This window comes from Danio rerio, chromosome 22, assembly GCF_052040795.2.
Source record: "Danio rerio strain M-AB ecotype USA chromosome 22, GRCz13ab, whole genome shotgun sequence".
Taxonomy (NCBI): Eukaryota; Metazoa; Chordata; class Actinopteri; order Cypriniformes; family Danionidae; genus Danio; species Danio rerio.
Genome location: NC_141042.1, coordinates 15,873,886 through 15,901,837, shown reverse-complemented (window position 1 = coordinate 15,901,837; position 27,952 = coordinate 15,873,886). Strand labels below are relative to the sequence as shown.

The following is a 27,952-nucleotide window of genomic DNA, read 5'->3' as shown; positions in this document are numbered from 1 at the left end:
CATGTTTTGATCCTCGATTGGTCTCACGCAATCACGTGATGCGATTTCGCAGGTCAGAGTTCACCAAGCTTGAACTTTCCAATGCAGCGGAATGCGAAACTTGACGCATGAGCTTGTGTTTCTGGTCTGATGCATTCAGGTGTGTATGAATGGAAGTCTATGGGGAGAAAAGTGCAGTGTGACCGCAGCTTACATATGTTTGGCTCTTTAAAATAATTTGTTTGGGAATGCACAGTTAAAAGAAATTATAATCTCAGTCAAACATTCGGTAACTGGACTAATTTAATAGTGCTGTATGTATAATGCCACCAGCCTGACACCCACCAACCTGCTCAAAGTGGGTGGTTGCAGAAGGTTTTTTAATCACTAAAAATAATCTGTTTGTTAGATTCATAAATTTAGAATTCAGACTACCCTGGCTGTGCTGCATTTTTGGAGTCACTAAGAAACAAACAATTGGACTATTTGGGGGGAATCGAACTGATGTCCTGTGTCAGATTCACTAAAATGGAATTATTTCAGAGTCAGTCAGTTGGTAGCTGGACTTAATTGGTTGTGCTGTATGTATATATATCACAAAAATAATCATCCAAGAGCAAATTATTCGAAAATCTGTCTACAATGCCATGCTGTGGTTGATTTACTGGTTTATTTGTTAGGTAATCAAACTAAACCATAATGCTGCATTTGATTCACTGGCTGTGCTGGATGTTTGGATTCACTAGAAATCATCGTACTATATTGTAGTCCTGTGTTTGATTCATTTAAAAAGAATCAGCTCAAAGTCAGTCAATTGGTATCTGGACTTGGTTTGGTTGTGCAGTATACATAATCAACCAATTAGAGCAGTTCATTCAGTTCAAACTGGTTCATTTGTTAGCCAATTAAACCGCATAATATAATGAGTCGTTTGTTTGGGAATACTAGTTATACTACATGAAGCTTTATAAACTAATTTGAGAGGAGCATGTGATATGATTGATCGTGGCTGGCCTTGCATCAATAATCATTGTTAGACCAATCAGATGAATTCTAGCCTCCAATAAATAAGCTCATTCATCCTTACTTATCTTTGTTTTTGTTTTTTTTGAAGAATCCCCCATCTCTTTCTTTCCTCCTTTATTAAGGGGAGCTCTCGAGAACTACCTGATCTCGAACCCCGTGTCATGCCACATGACCCTGCGGGAGCCCTGGACAGCAAGACAAATCTGCAAATTATATCAAGCAGTAAGTGTTAAGTATTGAAATGTGTGTGAAAGACTACAGAAATCAACTCGCTGCATTATAATCAGGATGATTCATATACCATAAATGAATAAACAGTGATTCAATAGCATGATTTTATCACCAGTTTTCAGTACATTGTTAAAATGCGCATTCAAGAAAGGAGATTTGGCTTCAGTTCTGTGTAGATTAATCCCCTTTGAATGGCAGCATGATGTGAGCACAGGAAAAAAAATTGACATGACATTTTAAAACTGCAGGAACAGTGAAATCAGATCCTCGGGAATAAAAAACATCAGGAAGACATAGAGGAAGTGTTTTGCAAATAATATATGTACAAATTGCTCTGCTCTACGCTATTCTCATCACAAAATTAAATGTTCAGACATTATTTTTGATGCTCATCAGCAAATGGACTCATTCACATCTATGGACCAACAGTGTCTCCATAAATATGCTACAGATTTATGATGAACCAATATGTTAACTTGCACTCGGTAGTCATAAATCCAGCAGAAATGTGTCGGCGAGTTATTATCGGAGAGAGATGTACTGTACAGTAAGCTGCCACTGTGGGTGAACCATTTGAAATGAAAGTCGATTTGCCTGAGGGCGACAGAGTCTGCAATCTCCGTCTGCAGAAACCAGAGACCTCCAACTCCCACACAGCAGAAATGCGTGCATATAGGGTTATGATCTTTCATGCGTGTGTACAAAATGTATTTTTCTTAACTTGTGTAAAAAAACAAGTATCTTTTACACCTAACTTTCTTACACTGTTAGAAATGAAGGAATAAAAATGTTGTTTATTTAAAAAGGAATGATTTATTAGATTAAATATGAATATTATTCGCACTAAAAGGGAGAAACATCCTTTAAGAAGCATTCACTGACAATTTTGATGAGAAACTACAAATGTTTTTGTTAGTATTGATGGTTTCGAATGGTTAAAGGTTCTTTATGCAACCATCAATGCCAAAAAAATCTTGTATTTTTAACAGTAGATGAAGAAAAGTTTTTCCAGTAATAACAAGGTTTCATGACTGTTAAAGCTTTTTGATGGTTTCATGAAGAACCTTTAACAGTCTTCAAACGCTTTTACTAGAAAACATTTCTGAACCAACTGTTAAAAATACAGGATATTTGTTGGCATTGATGGGTGAATAAAGAATCTTTAACCATTGATGAAGCCTTTTCATTTAAAAAAATGTTCTTTATTGCACAAAATGGTTCTTCACATTAACAAAAATGACTGTTTGAAGATTTGTGCACTAAAACTTGCTTTAGGCAATCACAAATGATATGAAAAACTATTCTAATCCCAGCTAGCAAAATTCATGTGGCTCAGATCCGGCCCACATACCACATGGAATGATGGCACTTGGGCGGTATGCCGGATCTGGGCCACAATTAAGCCATGGCAATATCACATATTAGCCAGAATTCAACCAAATGAACCAGAGCTGACCCTAGTGTAGGCCACAGTTTGCTTTTATTCTGGCCTGATCCGGCCCACACCAGACACTTACATCTGGACCACATACTAAATGGAATGATGGCTCTAGGGCGGTCCGCTCCTGTTTGTCAGATCTGGGCCACAAATAAGCCAAATCAATACCACATATTAGCCAGAATTCAACCAGATAAACCAGAACTGACCCTATTCTGGGCCACAGTTTGCTTTTATTCTGGCCCAAATCTGGCCTATTACTTCTAATAATAGATTAAACATTGGTAAACATCAGTGAATAATATTATTTAGTCACAGATTGTGCCTCATTTCATTTTGTTTGCTGTAATGAACAAACTTTTCAAGCAAAGTTCTTAAAAGTTACACTAGCCCAAAAGAAAATTTATATTAAGAGCTTCAGAGCTATGAGCTCAACTAAAGCAAACACTTTTTTTCCATGATGGTGAGTTTAGTTTATGTGGTCCACATATGTTTTAAGATAACTGGGTCACATTTGCCAAATCTTCTCTGAGCCGCTTTATGCTCACAGACACATTAGACAGAGCTAACTGTGGCAAATATTTGCTAAAAGTGGCCCACATTTGTTTTAGGTTAACTGGGCCCCATTTGTCATATCTTCTCTGGGCCACTATAAGCTCAAATGCACATTAGACATAACTTACTGTGCCGAATATTCGCCAAAAGTGGCCCACATATGTTTTAAGATAACTGGACCACGTTTTCCATATCTTCTCTGGGCCTCTATTGGCTAACGGCTGCATTAGCCAAGGTTTACTGTGCCAAATATTTTTGAAATAACTGGACTACATTTTCCATATTTTCTCTGGGCCACATTATGCTCACAGCCGCAACAGCCAGAGCTTACTGTGCAAAATTTTTGTCAAAAGTGGCCCACATATCTCTTAAGATAAATTTGGCTCCCCATTGCCATTGTACAGGTGGGCCACTTCAGGCTCACATTCATTTTGTAGGGACCGAAGGAATACCACCAGTGCCGCATAACTGACTAAAGTGGCCCACATTCGTATGCTATCTGGGATTTGTGTGAGATTATAGTAGAAACTTAATATGTAGATTTATTAAAATGTTGGACGAACTAAGAAATATGGTTCTAAAAAATGTGATTTATTTGATATGTCTAGGTGATCAACAGTGCCATGTAGAGACCTTTAAAGTGACTAGAGCTCGAAGTGACAAGGGGGGGGGGGCTTCTGTCCATCTGCACCAAACACTCCAGGTTTTTGAGACTCTCCATGTTTGATTTTGGTTTATATATACACAATTATGCAGTCAAACTGTTGTATAAACGCAATATCACACTCATAGCATTCTGAGTGTGCTTCACACAGGTGAGTGGGCTTGACAAACCACCTGTAAAAAAAAACACTTATCTAAAATAATGTATAACAGGGGTCACCAATCTCGTTCCTAGAGATCCGATGCCCAGCAGGGTTTATCTCCAAATTGCCTCCACACACCTGCCTGGGTGTTTCAAGTTTACCAAGGTAGACCTTAATTAGCTTGTTCAGGTGTGTTTGATTAGGGTTGGAGCTAAAATCTGCAGAACACCGGACCTCAAGGAATAAGTTTGGTGATCCCTGATGTATAATAACTTAATCTTGCCATAGCATTTGCATACTACTGCTCTCTGATGATTTGAAGTGCTTCTATTATTCTCGCTTGTAAGTCGCTTCGAATAAAATCATCTTCTAAATGTATAAATGAATGAAGGTTTTTAATATTGAAAGAAAAAGATCTTAAGGTATTAAAGTAAAACTATTTACTAAAGCAATGGTCTCAAGCTCAATTCCTGGAGGGCCACAGCTCTGCATAGCTTAACTCCAACCACCTCCAACTCACAACTGCTTAATAGTCTCTAGTAGTCTCGAACACTTTGATTAGTTGGATCAGCTGTGTTTGATTAGGGTTGAAACAAAACTGTGGAGAGCTGTGGCCCTCCAGGAATGCAGTTTGAGACCTGTGCACTAAAGGAGCCAAAATGTCATTATTGGTTTTTAATTGTGTGTTTATTCATATAAATTGTTTAATAATTATCACTAAAGATAAGTTTTTTTGTTCGCTCTATCACATGCCACATTTTCAGAGAAAAATTCATACACTTCTTGTGTTCTTCACACAGCAACTTCTAGATTTTTTTTTTATTTCTCACAATTTGGATCAGATTTAGCCTATTTTTATGGACAGCTATCTTATAGACAAGATCACCATTTCTATTCTTCATATTAAAAAACCTGCTCTACAGAAATAAATAGCCATACTGCACTGGAGGGTGAATAAATAAGGACAGACTTCCGATTTTTTTTGGATGAACTATTCCTTTAACAAGCCTCTACTGGAGCTCTGTGGATTTGGGTGGAAACTGAGGCACGCAGAAGGAGAAAAAGGGTAGAGGAGAGAGAGAGAGAGAGAGAGAGAGTGGGGGGTGGGTTGGGGGAGACGGAAGGAGAGAGGTACGAGGAACAGGTCTTATGCCCGGGGACAATTCTTCATGGTGACAGAGAAGTAGGCCACTGCTAAAAATGAACACTTGGAGCCCGATCTCTCTTACTCACAGATAGAGGAAAACACATTCAAGAAAATAAGTGCTTCCTCTGCGCACACAAAGGGGGAAAACAATCCTTCTCAGCAGACAGTCATTGTGGATGTGCTCTTCCTCTCGGCAGCAGATGGCTCATTCCTGTCTTTCAGAATTCACCAAGAGTTAGTAATGCTTTGTGTTTGGGTTAAACCTTTTTTTGTTGTTGTTGGTGATTTGGCAAAATTATTAAATCAGGTTGAATTTGCCAGCAAAATGAACTCTAAACGCAGTTGCATGCAAAACAATACAAAATTGCAATAATGAAATCGAATACACAGTTGAAATGAGAATGTTTAGGCCTCCTGAATTATTCACCCCCCTGTATGTGTTTGGAAAGAATACTATTTTAACACATTTCTTGTTCACACTTGGCTGAGGATTGATAATGAAGCTTGTTTGTCATGCTGTCCCTGGAGAGAGCCCTGAGCTTATAAGATCCTCAGGCCCTGGGCTCCCTCCCGTTGCAGGGCAAGCGGGGAGTTTGAGCTCAGGTAGATCTCGATGACTCCCCCCTTGCTTATTTGTAGCTAAGTGTCAGATATGGATGGCTAAGAAGAGGTGTACTCAGACCTTGGCTATAAATATTTTGGATTAATTGTTTAGTAGAGTGCTTGTTTTTGAACTGTGGGAGTCAACCTGAGGACCTGGGAAGAACCCACGCGAGCACAGGGAGAATAAGTAAAACTCTATTCTTGCTGTGAGGCAACAGTGCTAATCACTGGCCATGGTTTTGCTCATTTGAAGAGAGGTTTGGGGGGGGGGTGTTGTAGGGGGAGTTTTATAAATAAACTTAATTTTATAACTGATTTCTTTAATCTTTGGCACGTTGGCTGTAACTGATGGATGCTGTACAACAGAGTTGGGGACCCACTTGCAGATTAATTAAAAATATTTAGTCATGCAGGCATTGGTCAAAACAAGAGCAAAGCGAAAGCCCGAAGGTAATCCAAAATCATCTAAAAATGTGCAAATGGAGATTGTTGGAAGCAAAGATTCAATAACGGGAAAAACAAAGCAAGGATCGAGACATGGAAAGACTAGACAAGACTTACACTTTGTAATGTTACCGGATGAACAAACAACAGGACTCAGCAATTTGTATGTGTGTTTGAGAGGCATATAAATAGTCTGTGTAATTAGTCCTGAACAGCTTAAGCAGTGTGTGTTTGCAATCATAGGGAATCTGGACCAGGTGTGTGAGTGAAGTGCATGATGGCATTTGTAGTTCATTAAAGTGGCAGATTTGTTCTTTAGCGATCTGCACAGACTGGATCGCTGGTGACCCTAACAATGACAGTACTTAATATTTGACTAGATATTTTTCAAGATACTAGTAATCAGCTTAAAGTGCAGCTTAAGGGTTTTTATTTTAGGCTTAATTAGGTTAATTAGGCAAGTTAGGTTAATTAGGCAAATCATTGTATGACGATGGTTTGTTCTGTAGACAATAAAAAAAACAAACAAAAAAAACTATATATATATATATATATATATATATATATATATATATATATATAGTTTTTTTTGTTTGTTTTTTTTTTATATATTGCTTAAGAGGGCTAATAATACTGACCTTAAAATGGTTTTTAAAAAATTTTAAAATCTATAGGTGAATTGAAACAATTTCAGGAATTTTTTGTCTCTGTTAAACATAATTTGGGAAATATTTGAAAAAGATAAGAAATTTAAAGGAGGGCTTCTATTTTTGACTTTAACTGTACATGTAATTTGTCTGATTATAAAAAGAAATCAATATTTTGTTTAAACAATAAAATTATTAGTTGCACAGCAGTGAGAAAAGTAGTGGGACTGATTCTAACTTAGTGCACATTTTAGTTAATAATACATTTCTTGCCTCCATGTAAATTATAGAAATGGCGTTTTGTGAAAGTGAATGGGCACATATATTATTGTACAGTATGTGTCCAGTATATAAGCATTAGTGAGTACTTTACAACCAATCAACAATGGTGGACGACAGCTTTTTCTTTGCAAATTGACATTGCAATTCCAGCCATGGGGCCCAAAAGTTCTAAAATGCACCTTTTGTACTTTCATTTATTTTTAATTTATTTATTTATTGCTTTCATTCTTATCACTCAATCTCCTTAACTACATTTTGTGTAAATGCAAAATACAACATGTAAAGCATCTTGTAAAACTTTTTAAATGATTGGTTTTCTTAAAATGGATTCACAACTACTTCAATTTTAAAACAAAATCTTTACCAAATTTGGCTGCTGGACTGCTCCATGATTGAGGGTGGGGTACACATTTGCACATTTGCGATGAAATAAGCATTAAACTTATTTTTTAGCCCCTTGTCATCCAAAAAAAGGATGGAAAACGATGTTATATATAATTTATAGGTATAATTTATACATTTAGATATTTATTTGGGTGCCCCTCAGATTTTCTGGGGGCCATAAGCTGCCGCTTACCCTACTTATTGGTTAAATCAGACCCATGCTGTTACTAGCCTGGCATTCATAATACAGCATTTTAATTGAATTGAATTTTTTTTATGGATCTGAGTGAACAGGAAAAGATGTCATTTATATGCAAAGCTTTAACTTTTTATTTCAATTTCGTTTTTTGTAATAATTCAAAGTAATTTCCTTTTACCAATTAGTGTTCATTAGTTTCAGTTTTGGTTTTAAGGCCCTCACAAGGCCATCATTATTTATTCACCCTCAAGTGGTTCCAAACGAGTTGTTTTACGAGTTTCTTCTGTTGAATAAAAAAGATTAAAGTCTTTGACAAGCCTAAACAATAACATTCCTTTGGACAGAACACCAGTTTACTCTTCATATATATATACACACTATAGGTAAAAAGTTTGGGGTAAGTATGATTTTTAAATGTTTTAAAATAAGCTTATCCTGCTCACTCTTATTATTATTATTATTATTATTATTATTATTATTGGTTATTAAAAGCAACAATTACTGGAGTAATAATTTCATTTAAAACTACATACAATAAGAAAGCAGTTATTTAAATTTTTTTTATAAATATTTAGAAATATTTAACATTTTAATAAATGCCGCCTTGATGAACAGAATAATTTTCTTAAAAAAACATTTAAAAAAACTGACCTCAAACTTTTTTTTGTTTGATTTTTTTGTTTTTTGTTTTATATGTAAATATATAAAATTGAGGAACAGGCTGGTGTGATGTAATTTCGAAAAAAAAAAAAACACACACACACAAAAAAAAACTGGCAAAATCGAAGTTACAGGGGTTTAAAGCAATCAAAGCAAATTTTGTAGAAGATTCGATAAGTACCTTTTAAACACTATTGTGTCTAATAATCATGCAATACACAGATCTTGTTTTGAGGCTTTGCTGTTGAAATTTTCAGGCTCATTTTTTTTCTGTTCAGATGTCTGCAAATAAAAATATAAACCCTTAACATAATTGTCATTTATTTTGTTACATTATTTGAAGGTAAAATTCTCACTCTTAATAAACCATTAACTGTGACTTTTGCCTCAAACTCCTAATTTGCTGCTTATTAATAGTTATAAGTTTGCAGTGAAGTTTAGATATTTAACTGTAAATAATGTCTGTGATTTCACCAATAAAAATCCTAAATTGTTACAGTAACAATCCCTAATCTGGTTAATGGTAAGTGCCCTTAATATATACTATAAATAACTATTAATTGACTTTCCAAGAATTCCCTGCACTTTCACTTTTAAGGGTTTTTGTTGACAATATAGTCCTTTTGAATGTTAATACTTCAAAACACTGGTATTAGCACTATAATTTAATGAAATACAGTAGTTTACTGTAAAAAAAGTGTTTTTTACTGTATTGTAATGCTGAAAACTGGCAACCACAGCTGCAGATTTTTTACCAACAAATTTAAGGATTTATTTTACAGAGTATAATGTAGGGCTCATACAGAATGTATTTTATGAGTACAAACAAACATCTAATATCTTAATTATTTAATAAACCTTATTATGAGTACTTTTGAGTTAAAAATTGAAGTTTTAACTAAAAGCTGCTCTTGTTGCATTTTCAAAGTTTAATGCAGTACATCTGCTTGCTTTAAATCCTCTACCAGTTATCTTTTTTTCTAATAGTATACTGCAGTTCAGTTATTGGAATTCAACGGCAAAAAAGGGTAAAATGCTACAGTAACAATCTGTAATTTGGTTAAGTAAATAACTGTTAATTGACTTTCCAAGAATTCTCTGCACTTTCACTTTTAAGACTTTTTGTTTCATCAATGATGTAACATAAAACTCTAATGCACATCTAATGTTGATAAATAAAGTTTATTCCACTACTTTAATTTTACGTCTGTTACCGTATTTAATATGTGAGTGAATGAGCTTGAGCACCTTCTTTATATTAGAATGTTTCTCTGCTAGTGGAAAAAGTTGCTTGTGTTAAGCATTGATTGCTTATGACTTTCCCGTCAACATATGTTTATGGTTGTGTTAACATGTCTGTGTTGGCATGCATGTCTGTGAAACAAAATGTATGATATGTACTGTAGATGTTAGTTCTTTAAAACACTGGTATTAAAGCTATAAATTAATTAAATATAGTAATTTACCGTAAAAAATTGGAAATTACTTTTATGGTTTGTACTGTAATTTAACAGTGAAAACTGGCAACCACAGCTGCAGATTTTTTTTACCATCAATTTTAACTGTGTAGGATGTAGAATGAGCTCACACAGAATGTATTTTATAAGTACAAACAAACAACCAATATCTTATTAAAGGCAATAAGCCAGTAGTAGTAAAAATGACTACTACAGCTCTAGTTGCTTTTTAATGTTCAATGCAATAATTCTGCTTGCTTTAAGTGCTCTACCAGTTATCATTTCTAATAGTAAATCGCTGTTCAGGTATTTCAAACGAAAAAATTAAATCAACAACTTCCCTCCGAGTATATCACAGGCTTTAATTAACACAATTATACTTTCACTTTTAAAATTTGTGAGTTTAATATTTCATCCGTTATGGGAACACGAAAATGCACTACCTAGCAGAAATGATCCGAGCCTTGTATGAGCGCATTTCTGCGGTATATCACCTCTTATTCCCAGTTTAAAGATTCCAAGTGCAAGATTTATTTAATAGCGACTCCTTGTAAGCAAACACTGTCAAAGATTTACAAGGCTTACATTAACACATCAGCAGAAGGCAGAAAACTTCTGTATTTCATCATACGGCATCCGGTCCCATGTATAATGCATGTTGCTTGGGTCAGAAGACTTGTTATATTGCTTTCAGAGTTTATTGCTTCTCTGATCGAACGCGATTACAGATGCATCCCGGTTTGCATCTGAAGCAGTAAATGAAATTACATCTGCCTCTACACTAGAACATGCTTGGTGTCATTTACAGTCGCAGCGAGCGGATTTAATTAAGAGACATAAAGGGTATGTTTCGTTTCGTTACGCTAAGTATATGAGCTGCAGTATATTCTGCAGGGAGTTTGGGACTTGTAATTGCTCAGGTTAAGCAGAGGGTAATTTTGCGCTCCTTGCCAAGTTTGTGTTAAAGCGGCTCGTTAAACGAGACAAATGTGCTTTCGGGGATGAAAAGTTTGGACGCAGCCCATCTGCTTTTCCTTAGTTGCTACATTTGATATGTTTTAAATGGCGCGCTGCATTTCATACTATATTTTTTCACAGTATGCAATGTGCGGATTGTGCAGCTTTTTGGCATTGATGACTTACTACGTTGGCTAAAGTGTGCGGTACACAACCGTAGAGCACTATGTTGGCCACCTAAATGCATTGCACTCAACAGGATGTTCCATTTGGAACTTGACAAATTAACTAAGTATACATTTTTCTCATTTTTTCAGACATCCAAGAGTTGTGCCAGTGCAAACCCCGTGTTGGCCTTAAAAGGAATTACTAAACGTGCATTAAAGATTTGTGTGGACATTTAAGGTGTTAGTGAGGCCAATAGGGGGTGCTCAACCTGCGATCTAATGCCCCAGTATATTGATGAGGAGGGTGACAGTGGTGCAGTAGGTAGTGCTGTCGCCTCACAGCAAGAAGGTCGCTGGTTCGAGCCACAGCTGGGTGAGTTTCTGTGTGGAGTTTGCATTTTCTCCCCGCATTCGCATGGGTTTTCTCCGGGTGCTCCGGTTTCCCCCGCGGTCCAAAGACATGCGGTACAGGTGAATTGGGTAAGCTAAATTGTCGGTAATGTATGTGTGTGTATGAGTGTGTATAGTGTTTTCCCAGTGATGTGTTGCAGCTGAAAGTGCATCCGCTGCATAAAAAATATGCTGGATAAGTTAGTGGTTCATTCCGCTGTGGCGACCCCAGATTAATAATGAGAATATATATAAATTTTTAGCAAATGAGTAAGTAATCAATATAATAATGCTTAAAATAAAATAAAAACAAATAATGCAGTTATAAAACATAATATTAATCATTTTTTGGTTGAAAAGTCCAAGCAAGCAATTTTATGTATAAATAGATTCTAATAGTCATCCAAGCAGAAGCTAAATTATGGTTGTCAGTGAAGTCATCTTTCTTTCTGTGGTGTGTGTCAGGCACGTGCACACATAGGGCTCAACCTGTGCAGTGCACATGCCCTTTTTAGTCTTGGATAGAAAGTGCGCTTCCAAAATGATCAAAAGTGCCCCCGCAACGCGGCACACCTTCGGTCCCGCCCTTCAGTAGACGCGCGACAACACCGCTCTTGAGTACGCGCACGACAACACAGCTGATCAGTACGCGCGCGATAACACCGCTCTTCAGTACGCGCGCATCCAGCGCATCCACTCTGCAGATCTGCACCCCTCCCCCCCATCCTGATTCCTTCACATGCCCTTTGGACGGTCTCTGCACGGACCTGGTGTGTGTATACTATAAAAATCATGTCAACGCAGCTTAACACAGATGAAGAAAAAGAGAAAAATACCAAACAATGTTTCAGATTGTGGAACATTCCAGCATACCAGGCAGGCAGAAGAGCTGTGTTAGAATGCTTGTGTAGTTCTTGGTATATAAAAACAGATTCAGTTCAGTTTAATACAAATGATCCACAGAAGAGCATTGGCCATTGACCCCAACCAACCAAGCCTAAGGCGACAGTGGCAAGGAACTAAAACTCTTGACAAACAACTTGGGAGAAACCAGGCTCAATCGGGGAACCAGTTTTCTTTTGTAAAAAACAACGAGCATTCATCATGGAGAATTTGCAGGTCCAATAAGTCACCAGGTGGGGTTCAGACCGAATTGATCTACAGACTCTCCTGTCACTAGGCTCTTTGCAGAAATCTTGTGTAAGAGTCAGAAGTCTTGTGCTCTTGACTCATTGATGATTATGACAACCATCCGCTCTTGATACGGACTGGATTCAAGATTATTGGGCCACAGCCATATCACCCTGCAGCCCAAGACCGGTTACTCACTGAAGCTAAGCAGGGCTGAGCCTGGTTAGTACCTGGATGGGAGACCACTAGGGAACACTAGGTTGCTGTTGGAAGTGGTGTTAGTGAGGCCAGCAGGGGGCGCTCAACCCGTGGTCTGTGCGAGTCCTAATGCCCCAGTTAAAGTGAAGGGGACACTATACTGTCAGTGGGCGCCGTCTTTCGGATGAGACGTTAAACCGAGGTCCTGACTCTCTGCGGTCATTAAAAATCCCATGGCACTTCTCGTGAAAGAGCAGGGGTGTAACCCCGGTGTCCTGGCCAAAGTCCCTCTACCGGCCCTTACGATCATGGCCTCCCAATCATCCCTTTCCACCGAATTGGCTCGATCACTGTCTCTCCACTCCACCTATAGCTGGTGTGTGGTGAGCGCACTGGCGCCGTTGTCCTGTGGCTGCCGTCGCATCATCCAAGTGGATGCTGCACACTGGTGGTAGTGTGGAGAGACCCCCCTCATGATTGTGAAGCGCTTTAGGTGTATGGCCATACACAATAAATGCGCTATATAAATACACATTACATTACATTTACATTACATTACATTATGTGAACCCTGGGATAAGGAGAAACAGACAGACTAGTTTCTGTTCAAATTACAATCTTTTGGGAAGTGAAAAAATTGAATAGACATCTGACAATAGTCTAAACATTGATGAATTTAGGCGACCCCAACCCCCCCACTTGCCACTTTCAGCCACGACCACGCTCCTTCCCCCCAGCCTTCTCTTTTGTACGCAAAAGCGCCACCAAACCCACCTCCCACCCACCGCTTTCGTCCGCAAAATGGTGGCTCGAACATTGAGTGACGACCGTAATTTGCCTAGAGCAATCTTGCGCCGCTCCTGAGTCTAAAAATAGATTAATCATTAAATAGACATGAATATTTGTGAGGTAGTCTGATGTTTGACTATTGTTTGACTACAGCCCCCCAAAAAACTGACTTTGAGTCTTTTTTGTAAAGTGTTTGTTTCGTAATTTGTATTGGTTCAATCCCTATTTTGGATGTTATGACAAAAAGCTGCAGTCTGAAAAGAAGCATCTGTTTTGTAAAATGTATTTGTATCTATTGTCAGTAGATTACTCGGATTACTTTACACTTTTGCACTAATTTGCCTTTTTAAATAAATATGGTCCTGTTTAGTAAGAATGACATTCCCAAAAATATACTACATAAACAACTGCACTATCCACATTGTACTGGTTATTGCAACTCACTATTCAATCTACACAATTTTCACTTACAATTTGACAAACTAACAGTATACGGGGTTGCAGTTTTATTTTTGTTTAAAAAAAAGCTAAGCTATGGTTATTACAGTTGTATGCTAATTAATGGCAGTGTGTTGTCAAAAAGAAACAGGATAAATATTACTGGTGAGAATGTGAGTGTTTGTGTATTTATAAATATAATAATATGTTTGAGTGCACGCAGTCAACTTAATATGTTCAGCTTTCACCATACATGGTGGGCAGCTTACATACAGCAGCCCATAAAAACAGTAGCTAATATTGAATCGATAGATAGATAGATAGATAGATAGATAGATAGATAGATAGATAGATAGATAGATAGATAGATAGATAGATAGATAGATAGATAGATAGATAGATAGATAGATAGACAGACAGACAGACAGACATACTGGACAGTGTACTACAGCAATACATTAGCATTCCATTCTGAACAGATCCTTAAGTCCTTCTCACTCTGTTGAATCATTTATTAATGGTCATTTAAGGCCATGCACTCATCTGAGTCAGTCTCCTGGTGCTTTTGGATGGATGCAGATTTTGACACATCAGTGGTACAAACCACCATTTATCAGATGATTCTTCCCACTGTAACAGCTCTCAGTGGCACATTTAGATTGATGCCTGGTGCTTTACGGAAGGGGGAGGGAGAGTGATCCAACACATCCAATTAACAAAGGCCGAGAGATCGGCCTCTCATTGTTGGAACTAATGGTCTGGATTCTTGTCAAATATTCATGACCGTCTAATGCTCTGGTAATTTAAGATGGAAGGGCATTTATAAGTAATACACTTTAAAATTAACAACAAAGGCATTTTAAATGCATTGTCAGTCAATGTGGAGATTCGTTATGGAGTTTTTGATATGAAATCAGAAAGTGGTTTGAATAAAATTGGTATATATTTTTCACAAGTTGATTATCAACATTTAGGAGTAGATTAGCATATAGATGAGCTCAAAGCTAACAGACATGGACTAAAAATCATAAATAGCTTAGTTTTGTTCTGAATTTACTCTAAAACACCCATAATTTAGCAATTAAGGTCTGTTTCGGTGGAGTTTAAATGCACAGGTTGATCTTTTGTTGAAGGTAGCCTAAGGAAATTATGTTCTGATTTCTGTTTTTCTCAATGCACGCTCATTTCTCTATCAGAAATCTTTGTTCTTGCCTCTTTACTTCATAAATGAAAGCTTTGCCCCCAGCTTTGGAATCAAACAAAAGTTTTGCCCCTTTTCGTCACACGTAGTTTGCAAACATTTTCCACTTCGCTTTGGAGAAACAACACACATGCATCAGCACGTAATGATCTAAAAAGTTCTTTTTTAAGCATCACTTCTATGTTCAAACACATCTTTCACTAGTTTAAACTTATATCGGAAGTCTCATGTTGATTTATAATAAGCATATGTGGATAATATTATATATTCATAAACGACAGACATTCTAAATAATTCTCTTAAATCTCTCAAGTGAGTGTAGGATGTTAGAATGCTGACTCCATTAAAATAGTTTCTTCATAGATCCTAGGTCTAGGTAAAAAATCTTCCGAAACTTTTCACAAAATAAAGGTTACCATTTTAGACCAACCGTTTTTGTCCTGGTGCACTCAGCGGTAGCTTGTGGAAACCTTTACTCACTTTCTTTATTGTTTCCGTCACAGTTTCTCTGAGATTTGCAATGTCAGATCAAAGACCACTGGACCGCTGCACTGCTCACGATTTGAAGCTAAACTTCTGAGCAACTGAAGGTCTGACAAAGGGAATCCCTAAGAGACGTACTGCATGAAGACCCTCGGTCTAGTTGTGACAGCAGAGCTCTGATCAAATGAAAGCTTCACGCGGTCTTTATCTCGAGCTGTTGCGGATCGTCCCTCTTTGACACCCAACGCCTGACTGCGCATAAGTGGAGGGGAGCAGAGAGAGGGAGGAGAAAAGAGAAAAACAGCAGGAGGAGGGTGAAATCCAGCCAGACTATGTTGAGGAGCCACAGGCTGCGCACAGCACGTTACTCTGGAGTTTGAGAGGATGAAAGGGGGAGGATCGAGATTATTGCTGCAGAGATTTCTGAGGTGAGAGCAAGAGGAAACTTATTGACTTCTTTGGCGTCGATACTGGGAAGATGATGAGAGTAGAATGATTTCAATCACCGGGAGGCGCAGGACTGATACTGTGGAAGAGTGCCATGCTTCTAATCCTTCTGAAAAGAGGTCATTTTTTTAGGGAAACTTACTTTTAAATACTTTACCTTTTACAACCCACGTTGATTTTTCTGGGAGTGAGAGATCCGAGGACTGCATCGGATTTGAGACTTTGCCGGTTGAAAGACATCTTCTGCTGCAATTTTTCTGAGAGGAAAAAAAGCATGCATGCATAAAATGCACGCACACTTGCCATTCAATGTAATCTGAATTGATGAACCTCATAAGAATCAAGCACGTCAGTTATAGTCTTGCCTGCGCCGCTCGGAGGAATAGTGCTGGGAACAAATTCACTTCTGGCATAAAATGAGAAATTTATCACAGCCGATCATTCCTAACCCACTCTTTCCGAGAGCATGTTGCTTGTTCCGTCTTTCCCTCTTGGTTTGCTGAGACTTGTTTTTGGAAAATAAGAGCCGTGGTTGTGCTTACAGACTCGAAGATCTGAAATATTTAAGACTCTGGCTGTGAACGATGCAGTTAACCATTAATGAAAACCGAAGCGGCTGTGATCAGTATGCATAGGTTGCCTACGTTCACTCGGAGAACTGTGGGAGTGAGTTAAGGCGAGAGGACTAATGACTGACAGCCATACCAGGTTTGCTGTGTGGTGCCGCGGAGCACATCCTCTGCATTAGGTTGTTTGCTTCGGGCTGAATTTAGAAACAGCAAGTGTGGCTCATTTTTTATCTTTTTTTCCTTACATCCTCATTATCTCTTCCTCCCTCATTATCTCTTCCTGCTATCACACCTCATCTTGGTGAACAGGTTGCCGTTAAGCAGATTACTGTTTCCAGGACTGCGCTCCTTTGGGATGAACAGTTGAAGCAACTCACATGGGTCTACAAAACTTGCATTGAGTGACCATTTGACTTAGCATTTTTATCTTATCTCTCATAATCATCATGGTCCCACCACCCCCTTCTAACAAGCCGCACGTTTGCCTTTCGTGTGTGCTTATCATGAGTAGCATGGCGCTGCTGGATGCCTACCTTGTGGAGCAGAATCAAGGCCCACGGAAGGTGGGCGTCTGCATTATGGTGATGGTAGGAGATGTGTGCTTTCTCATCGTGCTTCGGTACATCGCGGTATGGGTTGGTGCTGAGGTTCGAACTGCTAAACGTGGCTACGCTATGATTCTCTGGTTCTTCTACGTCTTTGTGCTTGAGATAAAGGTCTACTTCGTCTATCAGAACTACAAAGCTGAAGGCGACAGGGCGGATGCTCTGACCTGCAAGGCTTTAACGGTGCTCCTTTCCGTGTTCATCCCAGGACTTTACGTGACTCTGGCGGCCATCGACCACATGGAATACGTTCGTCCGCTCAAGAAGAGAGAAGAATTGAGGAGTCGACTGTTTTGGGTAGTGGTGGATCTCCTCGACATTTTGGACATCCAAGCCAGCCTTTGGGAACCTCAAAGAAAAGGGCTCCCCCTATGGGTGGAGGGTCTTACTTTTTTCTACTGCTACATACTACTTCTAATCCTCCCATGTGTGTCGCTGAGTGAAATTAGCATGCAAGGTGTGAATATTGTGCCGCATAAGATGTTGTTGTATCCCATTCTCAGTTTGGTCGCCATTAACTTTATTACAATTCTTATACGAGGAGGGAATATGGTGTTTTATAGGGATATACGAGTTTCTGGAATACTCATGGGTAAGAATGTTCTTGCCATTGTACTTAAGACGTGCAGCTTTGTGCAGTACCGGAGGCACCTGCAGGAGGCGCCAACTCCAGCTCTGGCTCCGGAACTACAGAGGGACGCAATGCCACAAAGTTCTCGAGTGGCAGTGCCGGTCGCAATGCCAATGACCGTCAGCATGCCACCACCACAGGTGGTCATACAAGATCTAACCACCCTTCCAGAAGAGCCAGAACTTGAGGAAACATGACAAAAGTTGCAAATGAGAGGAGTGTGCACTTAGGATATTTCAACAACGCACAATATGAATTGCTCTGAGATTTTGGTTTATTTGTTAATCCGGGTATACATCGAATGATCTTTATTGTACATTGTGATGATTGTATGTTAGGGAAATACTACCAATGCAAACTTTGATGCCAATTCCCCAGAATTTCAGCTGGACTGTAGCTCGAAATTGACATGACAGTTGGAGTCATCGCACTGTAAACAAAAAAAAACAACTATTCATTTTACTTTTGTTTGTTTGTTTTACTTTTAGACAACATTGTGAATGGTAACACGAATGTAGAATATTTATTTTACAACACAGGTAAAAAAAAATGTTGTAAGAAAAAAGTCTTGTTTGAAATGTAAACAGATTATTTTAATAGATTTATGCTTTTAAAAGGAAAATAAGAGCAAATTATTTTACTGGAACTTAAAACGAAAAATACTGATTAATATTTTTTCTTAGTGCACTCATAACATTCTCACATTCAACAGCAATTACAAATATGATTTGAAAATAATGGAAAGTCATTCCCTAACCACACAAAAAGGTAGGAATCACATAGCGTGCACCAAGTTTTAGTAAAATAATGTGGTTAAAGTTGTTAACAATGAAATGATATTCATGAAATGAAGACAGAAGGCAGCTGTTGCTCTGGGGTCCTTTCAATTCCAGAACAAAACAAAAGTCTTTTTTTACTTTGGAGTGAAGTAATTAATGCTTAATATTATTAGTTGACAAGTGGCGTACCAAGCAACTCACACTTGAAGGAACTCTCAGTGACCCTATGATTGTACAATCACAGACAGCTGCGTCTTTTGTTTTTTTTGGTAGAGTGTTAAATTGTCAAATCATCATGTACTGTATTTATTTTGCAGTAATTGCAGTAACTACTGTGAAAAGTCGCGTTTCAGAACAAACTACGATTAATTTCTCTTAATTGCAAAGTGAATGTTTTATATTTGATGGAATTATGCTAAATATAGTCTTCGTTTCGATGTTTTATCAGAATCAAATGAATGATATTTTGTTATTAAAATGATGTTTTTGTTGATACGACTGAGGCTGTGCCACCTTGTGACCATATTTTCTAAAAACAAAGCAATTTCATGACAATTTGTGGGTTTTTGGTTTAGTTTTACCGTTATTTTGATATAGGGCAGTGGAGATTTCAGACAGGAAAGCATTGGGAGCAGAGAGAGGGGAAGGATCAGCAAAGGCCCTTCAGCTGGGAATCGAACTCGGGTCACCGTTCCACTAGGCTTTTGGGCTAGGCTTACTTCATTTGTACATTTTAGTACAATTTGGTCATCCTCTATTGAGAGGTAGGGTTAGGGGTATAGTTTAAGGGACATGCCTCCCTTTAAATGTCTTCATATAAACGAAATTGCATGAATTTGTACAAATTGGCCACTTTTCTGACAATAAATATAATAATTTCCTTGTGAGATGGCTCTGAAACACACAACTCTGTATAACTTAATTTTTTTGAAGTAAAGTTACAACAGTTAGCTTAAAGCAAAAACTTCCCCAGACACAAATCCCAATCTTGTTATTCAACATGATTATGCAAAAAAACCTCTTAACTCTTATCTTGTCAGCTCCGCATAATGATAAAAGCCAGCTCGTCCTTTTATTCTACAATTTTACAATCGGAGGCGGCTGATTTAAATAAAGTTGTCATAATCAAATGCAAATTTGGCAAAGTTTCATCTCCAGTTTCTAAATTATTATCCCCTGTTATTGCGCTTCAAATCTCTGAGGGCTTTCTATTTAAATCCACAAATCAAAGCTCAGACTTGTTGAGAATTGTAATAACGATAAGTAAAACCTTATTTGCCGTGGGTGAATCAAAGGAAATGTTTGATGACAGCATATAACCAGAGCTATAATTTTAGCATGTTGCTATAGCTACTGTTAGATTAGCACTGTTGACAAATATAGCACAATGACATGTCTCAAAAAAAAAGTAAATACATCTGACAGCTTCTCATTGCTTCAGTGACACCGTAGATGCATCTGCGCCAGATGGAAATGCCAACATGTGATTGCGTATGTTTTTACCTGTCAACAGTGAAGTAAATAGTTACTAGTCTGTCAAAGCAGTTCCTTTCATTCAGTAATTTACACCAGTGGTCCTCAACCTTTTTATCACCGTGGACCGGTCAACGCTTGACAACTGGTGTTTTGTATTTGTCTGTGATAATTAGTCTTACTGAAATGTTTATATTCCAGATAAGCTAAAGCTGATCGGTTAATTCTTGTCACGTGACTCATGCTGCTTGTGCACGCAAGCCGCACACCTTCATTGGAAATAACGCACTTGTGCTAACTCTAGAAAAGATGCGAAAATGCGAAATGCCCCCTAAAAGGCCATTATTTGGGATCTCCAGCTGTTGATCTTCTTGCACAGACATGGTGGATTCACCTGATTTGTTGACAAATGGGTTGTGGATCCATTCTTTTAAGCTCGTGGGTCTTTCACTGGGCCTTTTCCCCTGTCCAAAGACGTCTGTTTCTTACTCATTTTGCTGCTTGTGGGTTAAATTTTGAGTGACCGAGATGTAAGCGAGAAAATACTGTCATTTTTTAAAATAAAAGACTTTTCAAACATTAAACTCACATAGAAGACTCACATAATAAATAAAACAGAAATAATTAATGATTTCTTGTGCAGCCTAGTGGTTGAAGACCACTGATTTACACACAAAAAAATTTATGTTTGCAGTTTGTTCAAATGACATATTTAAAAAGAGCTAAATCCACACAATTCTTAAGTGTATTGCTACAACTTAATTGTTTTATGGTCAATCTACCTAAATTTGTTAAAACTAATAAGTTAACTTAATTTTGTCATGTTGAGCCAACACAAATCGATTTTTCACAGTGTTCACTCAAAAAAATGATATTTGCTGTTTGTTCTAACTATTTATCTAAGACAAGCTTAAACACAATTTTTGAGATTTTTTTTGGGACAACTTACCGTAATTGTTTTATCTGATTTATCTTCAGTCAAAGACTAGTGCAGGGGTGTCAAACTCAATTCCTGGAGGGCCGAAGCCCTGCACAGTTTAGTTCCAACCCTGCTCCAACACACTTACCTGTAGGTTTCAAACAAGCCTGAAGGACTCAATTAGTTTGATCAGGTGTGTTTAATTAGGGTTGGAACTAAACTGTGCAGAGCTGCGGCCCTTTTGGAACGGAGTTTGACACCTGTGGACTAGTGAATGCAATAACAGGGCTTTGGTTCCTAGATTTAAAATCTTTGGGTGTTTTCACACCTGCCTTATTTAGTTCACACTAGAGCTCGTTTTCCCTCTTGGTGTGGTTCATTTGGGCAGGTGTGAATGTAGCAATCACACTCGAGTGTAGGGTTGGGCGATGTCAACCAATTTGTCATCACAAGCAGCAGTGAATTAATATTTATGAAGAATTAATTAATTCAAAACGAATTAATTATTTGTAGCCTACCGTTTTAACTACCTGGCATCATAAATACACCTTTCCAAATCATAAATAAATAAAGATAAGTTACACACAAATTACCACCTGTCAATCACTTTTTCCGCAGGACTCTGATATGAATAGGTAGAGTGATCTGTGTCGTTACAATGGTGACCACAAACTTGGTTGGTAAAAAAGTTGCACAACCAACAGGAACCAACCAACAGTATCTGAGGTTTTCGGTAAAATTATTAAGTACAAGCACGAAAGCTAGAGATTGAAGCAGTGTACTGACACGTTACCTGATAGATTCAAAAGACAGAAGAGTCGGTATAGAGACAAGATTAATTAAATATCACGTTTAATAACTTTAGTGAAACGCGATCCAGCGGTACATTCGTGATAAATTGTGCACTGATCTCTGGGTTGACTGCTGCAGCTCAGATGCTGCAGTGCATGACAGAGTGTTTGTGTGTGTTCACATGATGTGCATTTTCAGCGGTATAGTGTGGAAGGATGGCTGTTCGAGTGAGAGAGAAAGATAGAGACAGAGGGAAAAACAGTACCTGATGGATCCTTGGTAATATTTCCGGAAGATGTAGCAGTTTAGCTAAATTGACTCACGTCTGCAGCTGAGGTGACTTGCGATGTGCCTTCGCCGTTTGCATTACATTAAACATTGTTTTCAGCCACAGCCATGCTACATTCTCAAAATGTAATGTCTGTCTAAAGTGATTCATACAAACTATATACTATGACCAGAGATACAATCAGGAATAGGAAATACGTTCAATAACATCTGGCGATTGAGTGATGTGGATTTTGTCACATGGCTACATTTTGGATCTTTTCAACTGGTTCAGACCAAAGCAATCAGTGTGGTGTGAAAAGGACCCAAAAAGGGCAGAAAAATGCTACAATGTATCAATTGTTGCCCTTGGTCTGGACCAAATGAACCCAACCACAGATTTGAAAGCACCCTTAACTAAAAAGTGTTTGGACAACATGAGGCAATCGTGTGGAACCCAGCATCTTTTATATTAGTTGTATTTCTTGCCAATTAAACTGTAAGGTACTCTAAACGCAGAAATCATTCACAATTGATAGAAATTCCCATTTGTTTCAGTAGCTGCTGTGAGTGCTGTTGTTTACTCAGAAGAAAAGACATGTTTCACTTAGCCTTGTTCGCATGAGTGAATGAGACTTGGTCTTTAATGCAGCAAAAACGCACACAAAAAAAAAACCTCCCAATAAAAGTAGGTCAAAAGACTTGAGCGCTATATTTCAAGTCTTCTGAAGCCATACGATAGCTTTGTGTGAGGAAACCTTTTGTATTCCCTCACACAAAGTGGTCTTTTTTTATTTTCGTCGACTGGAAGCACTTGTTTACTAAAACTGTGCATCGTTTGAGGCGAAGTAAAATGCACCGAAATGACAACCTTTATCAAAATAAACAATTTAAAAGATGATAAAAACTTGTAAAGACAATAAATGAAGAGTATTTTCTGTTGTGTGCGAATTTGAAACCTTTTTTTTCTATAATTTAAGTAGAAACTGTTGGTTCTTGTGTATAAATGGCCACTTTTACATATTTTTTTTAAATTGATTTTTAAACGTAGTGTTTAAAATGTTATGTTAAGTAATGAATGAAAAATGAATGTTAAGTAATGTGTATGTGCGTTAATAATACATAATGGTCAAAATTATAAATTTTTGTGATTTATTATATGGTTTATGACTAGCATCCTTTGAATATTATTTAAAGATCGTGTTTCATGAAGGCATTTGAAAAATTTCCAACTGTAAATATATGAAACTTAATTTCTGATTAGTAATAAGCATAGCAAACAGAATAATTAGCTTTAATTTTAAACGTTATTTAGATTCCTTTGAGCCCTCAGACTTTTAATAGTTATATCTCAACCAAATGTTGTCATATTCTAACAAACCAGACATCAACAGAACGCGTATTTGTTCAGCTTTTGCAATCTCACTTCTACAAATATTGGGTCATACAGCTTTGTGTTGTGCTGTCGTATTTATCAAGCAGTAAAATTGCCCATTCCCTTTGGCCAAAACATATCATCTGTGGATGAGAGTAGAAAGCGAGTACTGATGGATTTGTTTTTTTAGTTTGGAAAGAGAATATGAAAATAACATGTCTTTTATGACACTTCATACTCCAAAAGAGCAGCTCGTTGTATGTGTCTTACATCATTTCGCCACTTCTACATCACTGCGCCAGATTTCAATCTGATAAAGTGTTTACATGTTCTCTTGATTGGATAAAAAGGTCAATTTAATTGAAAGTTCATTTGGATTAATCTCACTCAGATTGATTAAGGTGTTTACATGAAGGATTTCCAATCCAATTAAGCTGTCAATCTGATTACTAATGAATTGTCAGGTTAAAGTGTTGGTTCACTCAAAAAATTTTAATTCTGTCATTAATTATTCAGCCTCACGTTGTTGCAACCCCCTGAGACCTTCATCCATCTCAAGACCACAAATTAAGGTATTTTAGATGAAATGTAAGAGCTCTCACATCCTCCATAGACATTAACAGTCCTGAGAGGTTCAAAGTGCAGACAAGGAAGTAAAAACATTTAGAAATGTTTCATGTGTCTTCAGTGGTTCAACTGCTCGCTAATGTCTTCTACATCAGATCAGGGTTTGCGTTCACTAAAGGGGCAATACAGTAGCCCCTTTCACACATACAGACCTTTCCGGAAAATAGCCGTCTGAATGTGTGAACAAGCCCTTTTTGAAAATACCAGTAAATTCGTCCTGGCTATTTTCCGGAAAAAGAGAAGTTGTAACATTACCGGTAATTTGCTGGAATGCTGCGCTGTGTGAACACTGAAGGAAAAATTGCCGGAAAGAGCACGTTCATGTCTAGAAAACGCTGATGTGAGACATCTACTCAAATCAGAACATTCACACGCATTCACGTCCATGCTGTTTATAAAAATTAAAGTCTTTGAATATTTTTCCAGACCCTTTTAGCTGCTAGATATTAGTCAGATAACATTTCTTTGTTCCTTCTTAATGCCAACTGTGTAAAAAATATCGATGAGATGCTTATGATAAGCCGTTGTTTACCTTCAAGCTCTTGTGCTCGTGAAGCAGCCAGTGAGCGCCAGCACACACATATTATGTACATCTTGACATGTGAAAGTGTTCCTCCATTTGTTTTCATCAAAGTTGTTCACAATACTGATCCATCAACAGAGATTGTAATGTATGTTTGCGAATACAAGCGCTGCCATTTAGAGCTCATTTCTGGTTAATGATGTCAAAATTTACCGGTATTTTGGAATGGATGTGTGAATGGTCTGTTCGAGAAATTAAATTCCGTAATGTCTGTGCCTGTGTGAACAGCGTTTTTTTGAATTTACTGGTAAAATCTTTCCGGAAATGTTCCGGATATTTATTGGTATCACTGTGTGAAAGGGGTAATTGTTTCCTGTTGAGCTGGTGTCTATCATTTTTCACGATCACCCTGACTAACTAACGAGTGACAGAACATATAGGTGAACCATTTCGTATTTACTGCTTTTTGGTGCACAATATGGTTCTTGGAGCTTCATATGATTACAGTTGAACTGCTGAAGTCACATGAATTGTTTTATTTTGTTAACATTGCCAGATTGGTTCATTTTAGAGATTTCACAACTATTAACATCTCCCAAATCAAGTCTAGGGTGGGGAAATACACTGTAAAGAATGCTGTGTTTCACACAATTGACAACATTAAGAAATTAATTAAACTTAGTTTTTATAAATTTAAGTAGATTAAACATTAAACAATTAAGTTTTTTTCAGTTCACTTTAAATTAGTTTGAACAAACAGCAAACATCATTGTTTTGAGTGTGTACATGCATACATATTTTACACATGCACACACAAACATGTATTTATGTATGTATTTATTGATTTACCTTGCCCACCCAATATTTAAAGGAATCATCCGCCAAAAACTTTTCACTTGATCCAAACCTGTTTGAGTTTCTTTATTTTGTTTAACATAATGTGTTTAAAGTTATGATATTGGTTATGTAGAAGTTATCCAGAGTTAGAATTATCCTGAAGACTGATGGAAAAGACTGAAAGACTGATGGAAAGCAGCAGCCATTGACTTCCATTGTTGGAAGAAAAAGTATTGTGGAAGTCAATTTACAAAAGATTTTCAGAATAATTTGATTTGTGTTCAATAGAAGTAAGAAATTCATAAAAGTATGGAACCACGTGAGTGTGATTAAATGGTGAAGAAATGTTCTTTTTAGGTGAACTACTGTATCTCATTAGCGTCTGAAAACATACATTTTTTTACTGGCCTGTTGACATTTTCTGCAAATTAATGCTCTAAATGAAAAACAGTATTACTAGAAATGTTGAAGATTATCAGATTATATTTTACCTAAAACAAATAGGCTACACTCAAGAAAATGATTTTGCTGTTTTTTTTTTAAATATACTTATTTAAACTGACCTGCAGCATTACAATTATTAAGATTTTTCAGGACAACTTAATTTTTTTGTGTTCAATCCACTTAAATTTGTTAAGGTAACTTAATGGATTTGTGTTGGGACAACATGAATAAATTGCATGGAACCCTGCATTGTCCACATAAACATGCATGTAAGATTTCCCCCACAATATTTGAAAGTCTGAAAACACTGAATATTTTATACTAACCCAAAACATCTTCAAAGATAATGGATCTCATCTACTCAAAAGCGTCTGTTTTCCCCTTGGTGTCTTGGTGAAACGTAAAGCAGCAGCAGATCATACACATCTATTTTCATTTACTTTCAAACTGCAGCGCGCTGCCTTAGAATAAACAGATCATTATCATTTACTGGTGTGAATACAAACATACTTGGCGTGAACAAGCCTAAAAATAAGGATTTCAGTATTAGCCTGCCTGCATTGTAAAAAAACAATGTTGCCGCCTCAAATTATTAAGTTAAATCCAACGAATTAACTAACATTAACAAAAATAAATAAATACTTCAGTACATGTGTTTTTCATTGTTTTTTCATGTTAGTAAATACTAAAGTCGGGCGATGTAGACCAATTTGACACCCGTACGATGTCTAATGTGAAACATTGCGATGGACGATGGCATCGTCATCATAGGCGGTGAATTAATTTTTTATGAATAATTAATTCATAATGAATAATTTTTTTGTGGCCTACCGTTTCAACTATAGGAAAACAAAATAACAAAATCATGAATAAATAAAGATAAGATACACACAAATTACCGTCTGTCAATCACTTTTTTTCCGTGGTTATTCTAGTATGAATAGGCAGAGTGATCTGTGTCGCTATAATGGCGACAAACTTGGATGGTAAAAAAGGTGCACATCCAACAGGAACCAACAGACAGTATCTGAGGTTTTCGCTAAAATTACTAAGTACAAGCGCGAAAGCGAAAGATTGAAGCAGTCTACTGACGCTGTGACACGTTACCTGATAGATTCAAAAGACCAAAGAGTCGTTAGATAGGGACAAGATTAATTATCATGTTTAACAATTATAGTAAGATGCAATCCAGCGGTACATCCTTGTTAAACTGTCCAACGTGCACTGCTGTCTGGGGCTTTGTGCTCAAAACTGTGCTCACTGCCTGGAGCTCAGACATGTGAATTTGCTGCTGTACATGCCAGAGTGTGTGTGTGTGTGTGTGTGTGTGTGTGAGATTACGTGATGTGCGTTTTCAGCGGTATAATGTGGAAGGTGGGCCTTTCAAAAAATGCTAGATGAAATGCCAGTGTGGACGTGAATTGTTTTTCGTTCTAAAATGGCATTTTAAAGCTAAGATATATTAGTGTAAATGGGGCCTAAACGACTGTTTTTTGCGAGCGGGTTGCTGCTGTGACAGGGGTAGGGTGGAGGATCAAGATGCCACCTCAGCATCGTGACATCGTCTATCAACCCAACCTTAGTAAATACAATAACTAACTAACAAAGCCTTACTGTACTGTGTTACCAATTAACCTTTCAAGTAATTTCAAACGACATTAGTCAAACTGACTTAAAACACAGAGTTAAAATTGTTACAACTTAAAAATGTATTTTAACTTGATGTACTTCTTTTTTTAAGTAAAATTTTTTAAGTAAAATTTAAAACAATTATTGGTTAAATTAATTTCTTTATCCTCGAAGATATAAATGTCCCAACACAAATCGACTAAATGAACTTAATCTTTTTACAAATTTAAGAGAATTGAACGTAAAACAATTAGGTTGTACCCCATAAAACCTTAAGAACTCATTTAAATAAGTAGTTTGAACAAGCAGCAAAAGTAATTTTTTATACACATTTTTTAATCACAAACATATTAAACACGTCTATTTGGCATCTGACAGGCAACATAGGCTATTATAGAAGAACAAATACTCAAAAAGTAAGTC

General features: G+C 37.3%; 2 protein-coding genes across 2 annotated transcripts in view; both read left to right on the top strand.

Annotated features, from left to right (window-relative positions):
• Positions 1 to 18,311, top strand: part of LOC147831538 (uncharacterized) — a 36,817-nt gene extending 18,506 nt beyond the window's left edge. The window contains exons 3-5 of the mRNA XM_087304828.1: positions 1,128 to 1,227; positions 3,838 to 3,932; positions 15,633 to 18,311. Of these exons, the coding sequence (XP_087160954.1) occupies positions 1,128 to 1,227; positions 3,838 to 3,932; positions 15,633 to 15,641 (204 nt within the window). The 3' untranslated portion in view covers positions 15,642 to 18,311. The remainder of the gene's footprint in view (positions 1 to 1,127; positions 1,228 to 3,837; positions 3,933 to 15,632) is intronic.
• On the top strand, positions 17,075 to 18,061 carry tmem264 (transmembrane protein 264). The gene is given in 1 exon segment (NM_001082927.1): positions 17,075 to 18,061. A coding segment is annotated over 1 exon segment (987 nt).
• Positions 18,312 to 27,952: the final 9,641 nt, after the last annotated feature.